This window comes from Lampetra planeri, chromosome 29, assembly GCF_965212315.1.
Source record: "Lampetra planeri chromosome 29, kcLamPlan1.2.h2, whole genome shotgun sequence".
Taxonomy (NCBI): Eukaryota; Metazoa; Chordata; class Hyperoartia; order Petromyzontiformes; family Petromyzontidae; genus Lampetra; species Lampetra planeri.
Genome location: NC_136135.1, coordinates 7186411 through 7198803, shown reverse-complemented (window position 1 = coordinate 7198803; position 12393 = coordinate 7186411). Strand labels below are relative to the sequence as shown.

At 50.2% G+C, this 12393-nt stretch overlaps 1 protein-coding gene across 2 annotated transcripts in view; it reads right to left on the bottom strand.

Annotated features, from left to right (window-relative positions):
- LOC144728641 (homeobox protein PKNOX2-like) overlaps positions 1-12393 on the bottom strand; it is a 172445-nt gene that overhangs the window by 17842 nt on the left and 142210 nt on the right. For both annotated transcript variants that reach the window (XM_078608205.1, XM_078608206.1), the window contains 2 exons: positions 8876-9013; positions 1748-1858 (listed from right to left, as the gene is read on the bottom strand). In XM_078608205.1, coding sequence (XP_078464331.1) covers positions 1748-1858; positions 8876-9013 — 249 coding nt within the window. The remainder of the gene's footprint in view (positions 1-1747; positions 1859-8875; positions 9014-12393) is intronic.

Sequence of the window (12393 nt, the reverse complement as noted above, 5' to 3'; positions counted from 1 at the left end):
AAGGGGAATTTTTTCCAAATAATTTTTGCGTAGAGCTCCTTCTTTAAGTCTGTGCGATGAATAAGGGTTATTGCATGAAACGTTGTCCATTGAGGATTTATTGTGCGTGCCTGTGACGGAGTTTTGTTTTTGTATAATTTCGTCCGAAAAAACAGGGAAATCTTTCAAAATGCAGCAAAGGCCATCACTTTGAATGAATGCAGATCACGTAAAAAATTGCAACATCTCAATTTATTTTTTGTTTGTAAAAACAAAAAAAACCGACCAACAAAAGAATAATGTAAGGATCCTTGTTCACTTTCATCTCTCTCCGCCCTCAAAAACAAAAACAGCGACAGCTTGAAAATGAAGGCGGCCGGATGAAGCAAACAAAATTAAGCTTCACAGGCAACGGAGAGCAAAAATATCCCTCTGTTCAACGGGCACGGATCGCTCAGGAAAGAGGTGATGCATCAACAACTACGTCTCGAACGACACAAGCACAGCCCACATGCTTTTCTGGATTTCCTTTCTAAACTCAGCAATATTTCCAACTGAATATTTTTTTTATTTTACCAAATGAAGGCCCACCGAGCTGGATAGCTCTTTTTCAGAAGCGTCCTGGCCACAAATGATAGCCCAGCAAAGTGGCTTATCCGCACCTCCGATTAGCACGATTGGCTACGTACGGTGAGAAAGAAGTGCCACGTACATACATCATGTAGAAATGTATAGCAGCCAGATACTCTAAACGCGTGACGTTGATTCTTCCAGATGGAGGGAAAAACCGGAGGACCCAGAGAAAAATCCACATGACCACAGGGAGAGAGAGAACATGCAAACTCCAAATATATAGCTGGCATCAAGGGTTGGGATCGAACCCACGACCTCATGCATACCAGCACATTCATGCCCTCCCCCCCGCCGCCCCCCAACCCTCTCCTCCTTCACTTGCGTCGGCATTCCCGACGGCTTGACCTCACACCGTGGCTACCCGCCGCCCTTCCCTCTACGCCAGCGCTTCTCAAGCCGTGGGTCACGGGCCCCTCGGAGCCTCTCACAAAGAGCGGGGCGGGCACGGACGCACGCAGACTGCCGGCGTGGCATGGCGGGGTCACGAAGCCTGGGGTTTGCTATTCGACCGCACAAGCTGGGCCCCCCCCCCCCCCCGTGCCCCCCAAGTGGTGTACGACTCGCGGGCGTGTGGAGGCGACGCCGCCCACGCTGACCGCGTTAGTTGCACCGACTGACATCAACGTGGCTGTCCGTCTGATGAAGCTGGTTGCAATTACTGGCGAAACGTTGTACTCAGATTGTAAGTGTTGTAGCTTGGCTCTCCAACACACCGGTGTTGCTGTACTAGTGACGAATTGGCCACGTTCTGTTTACGTGACAAACCTTACCAATTAGCTGTGTCGGGTGTTGGCGGGTTTGACTACGCATTTATATTTACGCGATCTAACCCAAAAAAACCTGTATTATGGATGACGTTACACGGCACTGCACGCACATTGCAACACCCCCCGCCCCCTTGCTTGGGCCAGATTCAGACGCGTTGCGAGTCCACCGTCGCACGGCTCCGATCCGGCTCGGCTCGGCAAATAGCCGGTGGGGGGGAAACAACCACCCGGGGTGCGCCGGCCCCCCACGCTGCCTCGGATGCGGCAGGCGGGGAAAAAAAATTTGTGTACGTCAGGTGCGGCCCGCATACGCGAGCGAGTCCCCGCCGGAGCCGGCGTGGACGAGAGGAGAGGGGAGGGTGCCTCACCACAATGTGCTGGAAGAGCCAGGAGCGCATGATGCCCGTGGCGTGCTTGGGCAGCACTCCGCGCTTGCTCTTCATCTTGCGGTCGTCGCTCTCCGAGAGATCGCACTCCGCCTGCGCGCCCACCCACGGACGAACACACGTGCAGCAGAGACAACAACAACGCCCCCCGCGTGACCACGGCTTGTTAGCAGGCTCGAGCACCGGCGGTGGCGCTGCTTCGCTCGTCCTCTAGTCCAGCGCCGTGATGACGGTGAGGGATCGGTGGATCGCAATCACTCGCGGAAACTCCCGATCCCGCGGGCGTCGAGGTCGCCATCGCCAGCTTTGCCAGCGTAGGGCGACCCAGGCGATGTGCAGGGAGCGTTACACAAAGCTACCCCGGTTCCCTCCCAAACTTCCCAAGATAGGACCGCAGAGCTTAGGCAATTGTCGGCACTTTTGTCCGTGGTTTCCAGCGCCTCCGAATATAAATGTCTCCCTCCGAGAGTGAACGAAAACTGTGCGCGTTACAAATTATAATATTTTCTATCTTTTTTTTATCGTTGTGCCGCTGACCGTTGGGAAATTTTCGTTAAGAAACAACTGTTAAGGGCCGGCACGGCACACGGACAAAGACAAAGATCCCCCGTATAGCCTTAACAAACTGTTGGGGGAAGAGCACCTATAAAGGCCGGCAAAGCACACGAGGGGGTGGGTGGCCAGCACCACGCCCTGGCCGCCTTTGACTACCCGGTGGTGATGTTTACACATCGCACCAGTTACTCATTTCAGTCTGAGTCGACCCAGGGGAAGCCCAGGACCGGTTCAGATAATCGTCACTGGTGTTGGCCGTGAGCGGGAATTGAACTCGGGTTGCCGGGTTCGTAGCGGAGCGCAAGAACCACGACACACCCGCTCCCCAAACGCACACACACATGCGCGCGAATCGTGGGGAGGTAAACGTTGTATTTACTCAATGCTGTGCGTTTTGGACATGAACGGTGTGCGATGCGGGATGGGATGCTGGCCTGCTCGACGTGGCCTCAAGTTACGCGCCCGCACCAAAAACGCCCGCAAGATTCCTGGAGCACGGGAATTAAACGAGGACGCTAATCCCGACAGTGACGTCCGCCACGCGTGGAGTCTGCGCGTGGAGTCCGCGCGGCGCTTCAAGGCCGACCGCTCGGCCTGAGGGCCGGCGTTAAGGAGATATGCGTCAACAAAATCGAGCCGATCCTTCCGCGTTCCGAAATAAGCCGGCCGGGGATTTGGAATGAGCGCGGCGAAATGTCAGAAACGGGCCCGCTTTAGACGGGCCTGCCTCCGCGCAGATTAACGGCGCACAACGGCGAGCGGAGCGCGCGAGGAGCAAAAAAAAAGAGACGACTTGTCTTGTCGACGGTCAAAGACGACGGGGGGTGGGGGGACATCAAAGGCTCCTTCTCGGCTGCACGTCGACTCGCGCCGACGGGAAATGTTTAGATTCCGATGAAAATTCCCGAGCGGAGCACCCTGCCGGCCGGCCGGCCGCCTTCAAAGCCGGAGCTATTCGCAGCGCGCGGGGGGGGGGGGACACAGTGTTTGTTGTAGAATTAACTCCTTTTGCGGGACCAAAAAACGCGGCCGTGATGTTTCTTTTCCGAAGAGCGCCTCGCGTTGCCGTCCGTCACCGTTTGTCCGTTTCAGGCCGCGGGATTGACGTTCCTGCGACGGTCAAAATCCGCGAGGGCGTTCCCCCCGTGGCTGATGGTGAAACGGGCTTCCCGTGAAGGAGCTTTAAGCGAGTGGCAGTTAGGCTTTGTGTTTTGTTCGGTTGTTAAAATAAAAAACAAGTGAATTGGTAATAAAGGCGATGGTGGTAAAGTATGTTGTCCAGACGTAACAAATCGCGTGTGGGATGGCTTAACCCGCCGCAGCCCAAATGCCAAGATATCATGAGCAACGAAAGCCTGCCCACACAGTGCCATTACAGTCCAAAAAACTCAACACATTCGTCAAAACCACAGCCGCGAAGAGGAAAGATAACACGATAGACAAGACGTCGGTCAATGATCCTTCTTCATAACAGGTAATAACAAAATAACTTTCTTTACCGAGAAGGTAAATTGCCCAAAATATCACCCATTATATATTTTGTTCCTCTTGAGGGCAGCGTAATTGACAATCGTTTCGTGTCGTTGCTAACATTGCTTGTGCACCACTGCCAAAGCCAGTGTGACGAGGCTTTCCATTACAGATCGAGACATTTTATTTCGGCACTTGAATCACGCATTATACTTTCACTGCCATTGCTCCTTGTCGACTAGAATAACATCCTCACTGACTCATCACGTGATGACAGAAGCTGCATTTTTTTTTGCCTGCAGAAACGTAAGAAAAAGGAACCTTGAAAATGTTGACTTGGCTTGCCTTCTTCGGTGAAGGGAGAAATAAATGTTTTAAAAAAATCAAGGAAAAACCCTCCTTTTTCTACTTCCGTCTAATCGAAACCGTGTACGATCACCGATGCGACAACTTTTCAAATCGTTGACACAATATCCTCGGCAGACAATATAATCAACGTCGTGCTCAGGATTTGTCATCGCCGTTGAAAGCTTCGTTGCTCAAGGAGGTCGTCGGCGCCTCTCAGGGACAACGCGGCCTTGGCCAACCCCGACGCGAGATTAAACCACGAGTGGGCCCGTCGTCGCAGCTAGGAGCTCCTCCGTCATGTTCTCCGCATTCACAAAACAAAATAGAAGGGAACTCGCCCAACCAAATTCGTGAATTCGTTAGACACGGGCGCGACGCCACTTCAACGGTACGTTATGTATGTACGTTGAACTTCTTTCGCACTGCACATAGCCAACCGTGCTAAATATCTATCTTTATTTTATCAGCTAAGGCCCACTGAGCTATGTCGCTCTGTTTCAGAAGCAACCTGGCTATCACAAATGATAGCCCGATGAGGTGGCTTATCATGTGGACGTTTATAGCAGCCAAATACTCCAAATGCACGTTGATTCTAAACGTGGAGGGGAAAACCGGAGGACCCGGAGAAAAATGCACGCTAACACGGGGAGAACATGCAAACTCCAAAAATACAGGTATCAGGGTCGGGATGGAACCCACTACCTCCTGCATAGCAGGCGAGGTAGTTAACATCTCACCACCCTGGCGCCCCTAGTCAAAGGTGCGATGGCCGAGAAATCCCGTCGCCGCTTGGCCCCTCGCCTTTCGCGATTTACCTCTGCCGCGTTCGTGTAAAAACCGGGCTGTGTGCGGGTGACCGTACGCAAATGGAGCTGAGTCCATGCTCTGCCGCGGTGTAACGGTGAGCCGCCACGGGCTTTGCCGGTTCGGTCCAATCTCCCGGCGGGCCAGGTGAAACCCTTTTGGGTTTCGTCAACCCCCTCCCTGCCCCAACAACTCTTCCCCAATCTCTGTCCATACCGTAAGTGGGTACACCGCAGGGAGTTGCAGTGCGAAGGTCACGTGTGGTGTCCGACCACCACGGAAGAGTCGGCTCTCCAGTTGAGTGGTGCGAGCAAGCGATCGCAGGGATGCAACTCAATCTGTGCCACCTTAACACCGAGTCTAAAACTATGAATACACATCTTTACAAAATAATAAATTAAAACTCGATTTTCTTTTTTCTTTTCGTAAAAGCGTCACTTTGATGCAGAGCCGCACGCTCCGGTGTGAAAAACCTCTATCTTAAAAATGGCACTACGTGGGCAGAGGTGGCCAATTATCACCCGATTAATGACCCTTAATCAAGCCTGTCAAGACGAGTCTGACGAGCAGCCTGCCGCTATTGCGAACTGTGGCCGCCACGTTCCTGCCGCCGCCGCCGCCGCTGCCGCCTCCGTGAGAATTTTCGGGCGCCTCTCGGATGGGATTGTGTCGACGCTCAGTTGACGCCCGTGGCAACGGCTCGACTCATTAATTTTGGTATCTATTTTATTTAGAGAGAAATGGGACTCGCGCGTGGCCATCAGCAGCTGGGTTACAGCGAGCCACCCGACCCCGCAGGGGACCGGGGGGATGGGGTTAAGAGTTGCGGCAAAATGGGAAAAATGCTGAAACGGGAAGTTAAAAACGGCGACGCTATCGTAATTCGCACCTGCGCATCCCCGCAGCAGCAACGGTGCTTGTGGGAGGGCGAGCGACGGTAATTAGCGGAGGATGGCTGACGCTCCCCGTCACTGTAAGATGTTTTTTGTTCATGTTTTTGTTTTTTGTTTGTTGCGGTTGCACCCGATTCAAGAGCCGAATGGCTCACAGGGCTATACCTAATAAATTAACTTGAACTTGAAGAGCGGCGAGCTTGGATCTCGAAGGCTCCGTTTTTCCCAGTTCCTCCGTGCCACTCGCAACAGCCTCTCGGCTTCACTTAACCACGCGGATTACGACTCTCCAGCCACTTGCGAAGGATAATTTTCTGTTCCTGTGCGTTGCAATTAACGTGACGAAATCCCCCACCCTTCCTCTTCTTGTACAGAAAGCATAAAGTAATCATCGTAATTGCTTACCGACTCCTACTTGGCAAGCTCATTAAAACGCATTATTCTCTCGCGCGCTCTCTCGCTCTCTCTCTCGACGCAAGCGGCCGTTGGTACGGGCGTAGTTTGGTGCTAAGCTTTGCACAGCGCTCCACGGTACGTGTAGCCTGCGAACACGTCAGCGTCAGTGCCGTACACACACTCGTTACGTTGACAACATCGCCGCAACAGGTACTCATCTTAGGCCAAGTCAACCTAGAGATTGCCCACAACCACGTGAGGACAGCAGCTGCCACTGATTTTTGTGCCAGGAATTAAAACTGGAACGCTGCGATCTTCATGGCAGTCCACAAACGACAGACAGTTGGGGCAGGTGCTGTGAGCGAGCGCTGATGAGGGTCGACACGGCACACACGAGGGGTGGGACGCCTTTGTATCCCGAGTGCTCACGTTTACACACCGCTGGTTCCAATATTCGCCGCTGTATTAGTCGCGAGTGGGAATCGAACTCGGGTCGCCGGCTTTTTGTGTGCAGTGCCGCAAACCATTGCTCCACCGCTCTTCAAACACACACACACGTTCACGTACGTACGTACGTACACACGGAGCAATGCGCACACAGATACAGAGCAATACTAATACTAACAAGTCCGCATAGCTCATAGAAGAAGCACTCGCTCGATACAGCGGTCAACACGACACCGGGAAGATTCAGTGCTCAGCGCGATCATTTCCTCGCAGAGTCAGAGTCTGGGCATTAAAACGTTCATCACGGAGGGACAGGGCACCCGTGCCAGTGGTTGCCTGGAGACCGAACGCCTGCCATTCTAACACTAATGAAAAGCCGCGATCGGGAAATCTGGGGGATTTGGGGCTAAAATCTCGCGTAATTAAAGGTCCTGCACCCACAGTGACCTCCCCAGTTTCGGCAATAAAAAACGTGCCAGAATATATTCTTCGCGCTTTGCGAGTTTGGTGAATTAATATCGGCGAGGGTTTATTAGGGCAATAAGGGGGGGGGGGGGGGGGGAGGACGCGGTTATGAAAATTGACGACGACCGAGGACGACAAAAAACAAAGGCGTCGACGGGACGCCGGCAGGGGTAAGTGGCCTCTAACAGCGGGATTTTGATTGTTTAGTTTAATTAATGGAAGATTGACACGGGCTCAATCAGAAACAACAAATGTTTCCACCGCCAAGTTGGGCTGGGCTAATTATCGCCAGCAGAGTCGCTTCGTCGTCCCGAACGAGTGTCGGGGGGGGGGGGCAGTGGATCGCAGGAGCCGATATTAAAAGCGCGACACCGCAGGGGCGCCAATCAGCAGCACGCAAGGAGCGTGCCCCGTTGCTCTTTTTAAAAATAATAATTATTGTTGTTGCTGTTGTTGTTACGAGAACAACGTTATTACTATTATATTTTACCCAGGGAAAGCATCGCCGAATCTCCGGACTCAATTTTCGGGAGGGCCTCGCGAAAGCGTGTCGCCTCAGAGGACGACGGTGGGCGCACGCGTTTTCTAAACGGAGGCAATTCTTTTTTTTCTCTCCCATGTTTGGCAAAACTCGGGAGCGCGACGCCGGCACGCGGCTTCTACCCTCGTACGGAACGACGTTGCGGCAACCGCGGTGAAACGGACAACGCGCCCGCGTTGGTGAATGCGCGCTGCACGCAGGACAAGTGTGGCACAGCAGCTCTGTGAGTTAGTAACTCAAAACAAACTCACGTCCTGTTTACAGCCCCGAAGCAGCGTTGGGAAATACACATTCCTATGGCGGGGCCGAGTCTTTCCAATAGGACAACCTGCGATTACATCCCTAAAAAAAGTGGTAACTATTTTATCGCCCCACTACTCTGCGAGAGTTCCAAACGGATTCTTGGTCTCGTTACATGGTGCCCAGAGCACAATCAAGATATAACTGGGCCATAAAGACAATAATGCCATTAAGCAGTATTTGTTAACTGAGCCCGACACTGCCGATGAGACGCAGAAAGTCGAAACCATATCCAGAGTTTTCTCACTTCAACAAATGCTGTCTGGAAAACCAACGGTCTCATGGAATCCAACGTATTTATTTTTACTTACACGGGCCCACTGAAACGCCTCCTGCATGTATATCCTCTACCCACGTGTACACGTACAGGGATACCCCACCCCCCCCCCCCCCCCTTGATTTACGTCTCCCTATTTTACATAGTATCGCAAAATAACACCGTCGTTTCATTAACACCGCAACCCGATTTGTGTCGCCTCAACCCACACTCTCTCCACGCCGACAGCATTGATGCACCGCGTTTTGATGTACGTGTTAAACTTCTTTCGCACCATACGTAGCCAACCGTGCTAGTTGGAGGTGCGGGGGAAGGACAACAAACTAAACACAAAAAGCATCCCCAGACACAAACCGGCGCATTACTCTGCCTATGTAAATACACTTTACGCAGTTGATGGGTGCAGGGCCCCAAAAGGTACGAAACTCCAAGTGCCTCCCAGCAAACCGCACGATCGAAGCTGCAGCAACGATCGACAAGTGCGTAAAGCGTTTCCCTCTGCGTCGAGCGAGGCAAATTTACGAGAGAGCGCGGCAACGCGGACGACGCTCCGCGGACACGGGAGGAGCGCTGCGCGTGTGTTGCCGCGTGTTGCTGCGTGTTGCCGTGCCAACCTGGTGAGCCGTGGGCGAGGGGAGGTGGCCGAGGTGGTTGAACGCCTCGAACCTCTCCTGCGGGGAGCGCGTGCGATCGCCCGTCATGCCGCACTGGGGGCCCAGCGACAGAGGCTGGAAGCAGGAACGGGAGCCCCCCTGAAAAACAAAATGGAGATGCCCGCCCCCGTTGACCCCACCAATTAATGATTATATTACATGCATTGGAGAGGTTTCCACGTGTCCCAAAAAGCCTAGCAAAGCCAGATTGGTGGGATAGCGTTGGGGGCAAGATCTTGGAGGTCGCTGCGTATCTGCTGGACAGACGCTGGTGGATCTGGTGGAGGAGAGAACGCGTTGGCAATGGAGGTGCGGTCGGTGGTGGTGGTGGTGGTGGCGGCGGCGGTGATTGTGGTGGTGTTGGTGGCTTCAACGGCTTTGGCCACGATATCATCTTGATCCGATGTTTCTGTTCAGAGCATCTCTCCACGTGGACATTACTTGGTGGTGGGCGTGTCTGAAAACACCACCCAAGTACCACCCCCTCGGATCGCCATGGTTACTCCCCATCAATTTTTTTCGTTGATTCCTCCAAGCACTTTGAGGACTCGGTCCACCAGACACCGACTGTTTAGTCTCGTCCTGCACACCGCGTTCAACCACCACCACCGCCGCACCGCAGGTCACAAGGCTTCTCTCTCTGCATTTCCTTAGCAGCACTACGCTTTGGAATTCCCTCTCATTGCCTCCTTTTCGAAGTTCTTATAATAACCTCGCTCAATTCGAGAAATGCGGAACTCTTATCTGCTGCAGCAATGGATAAACAACGGTTGACGATAATGATGATTGATAAAGGTGGCGGAGTGATGACGCAGTTAAATTTCGATTTAAAGCTTTCGTGACTGCAGGGATTCATCTTCTTGGTTATTTTGGTCAAGTCACGGTGAATGGAAATAATAAAATAATAAAAATAAAACATAATAAAATAATTCTCACGACGTTTCGGCCACAACGCAAGCAGCCGTCCTCAGGTGGAGAGCAGGTCTGTCGAGAAGACAGTCTGAATGACACACCCCAGGCTTGGAGCGACTATTTAAGCTGGGATGGAGGGGGGAAGAGCGCCTTGACAAAATAATTTGCATATCAAGATATGCAAACTCTGTCTTCTCGACAGACCTGTTCTCCACCTGAGGACGGCTGCTTGCATTGTGGCCGAAACGTCGTGAGAATTATTTTATTATGTTTTATTTTTATTATTTTATTATTTACATTCTACGTGACTTTACCGAAAGAACCAAGAAGATTACGCAGTTGTCAGCGCATGACGCCCAATTACTGGTCCCGGGCATCCCCAGCCGCTTCACAAACCCGTGATCGCCAAAATGGTGAAGTATGGCCAAACAATCCCCCCACCGCGACTGACGAATCCTGGGGAGGGGCCTCATCCAGCAGTGGATTGACAAAAGGGCCATTGCACAAACCGAGCGAGACGGAGATGAAAAATTGATCTTCTTGGTTCTTTCGGTAAAGTCACGTAGAAGGAAATAATAAAATAATACAAATAAAACATAATAAAATAATTCTCACGACGTTTCGGCCACAACGCACCAACGGACGCAGCGCGCCTCGAACAAGTCGAGGCAATGTACGTTGAAATTCCTGCGCACCGTACGTAGGCGACCGTGCCCATCAGAGGTTGCGGAAGAAGGTTTTGGGTTGTGGTCGTGTCCGATTCTCGGCCCGCTCCCGGAGCGTTGGTGGAGTTTTGTCTGTATCCAAGGAGACGCTTCCTTGCGTCTGTATTCAGGGCAGCCGCATCGGTGCGCGCGTGTGTGTGAATCTTTGTACGCGTACAGCCGCGATTGCTAATCACTGCTAGGCGAGGGACTCCCCACGCCACGTGGGTTCAACGAAGAGAGGGGGCGTAAACCGGGCAGCAGGATAAAGCAAGATAAATGAGGAAGCCACTTGAGCAATGGACTTTTAAATCTATATTAAAGTAATTTCTTTCGAACTGCTTTTTGCATTTAGTTTGTTCCCCTTCCCCCGCATCTCCGATTAGCGCAGTTGGCTACGTACAGCGCAAAAAAAGTTGAACATCCACACATACAGAAAAAAGTTCAACATCCACACATACAGAAAAAAGTTCAACATCCACACATACAGAAAAAAGTTGAACATCCACACATACAGAAAAAAGTTCAACATCCACACATACAGAAAAAAGTTCAACATCCACACATACAGAAAAAAGTTCAACATCCACACATACAGAAAAAAGTTGAACATCCACACATACAGAAAAAAGTTCAACATCCACACATACAGAAAAAAGTTGAACATCCACACATACAGAAAAAAGTTCAACATCCACACATACAGAAAAAAGTTCAACATCCACACATACAGAAAAAAGTTCAACATCCACACATACAGAAAAAAGTTCAACATCCACACATACAGAAAAAAGTTCAACATCCACACATACAGAAAAAAGTTGAACATCCACACATACAGAAAAAAGTTCAACATCCACACATACAGAAAAAAGTTCAACATCCACACATACAGAAAAAAGTTCAACATCCACACATACAGAAAAAAGTTCAACATCCACACATACAGAAAAAAGTTCAACATCCACACATACAGAAAAAAGTTCAACATCCACACATACAGAAAAAAGTTCAACATCCACACATACAGAAAAAAGTTCAACATCCACACATACAGAAAAAAGTTCAACATCCACACATACAGAAAAAAGTTCAACATCCACACATACAGAAAAAAGTTCAACATCCACACATACAGAAAAAAGTTCAACATCCACACATACAGAAAAAAGTTCAACATCCACACATACAGAAAAAAGTTCAACATCCACACATACAGAAAAAAGTTCAACATCCACACATACAGAAAAAAGTTCAACATCCACACATACAGAAAAAAGTTCAACATCCACACATACAAAAAAAAGTTCAACATCCACACATACAGAAAAAAGTTCAACATCCACACATACAGAAAAAAGTTCAACATCCACACATACAGAAAAAAGTTCAACATCCACACATACAGAAAAAAGTTCAACATCCACACATACAGAAAAAAGTTCAACATCCACACATACAGAAAAAAGTTCAACATCCACACATACAGAAAAAAGTTCAACATCCACACATACAGAAAAAAGTTCAACATCCACACATACAGAAAAAAGTTCAACATCCACACATACAGAAAAAAGTTCAACATCCACACATACAGAAAAAAGTTCAACATCCACACATACAGAAAAAAGTTCAACATCCACACATACAGAAAAAAGTTCAACATCCACACATACAGAAAAAAGTTCAACATCCACACATACAGAAAAAAGTTCAACATCCACACATACAGAAAAAAGTTCAACATCCACACATACAGAAAAAAGTTCAACATCCACACATACAGAAAAAAGTTCAACATCCACACATACAGAAAAAAGTTCAACATCCACACATACAGAAAAAAGTTCAACATCCACACAT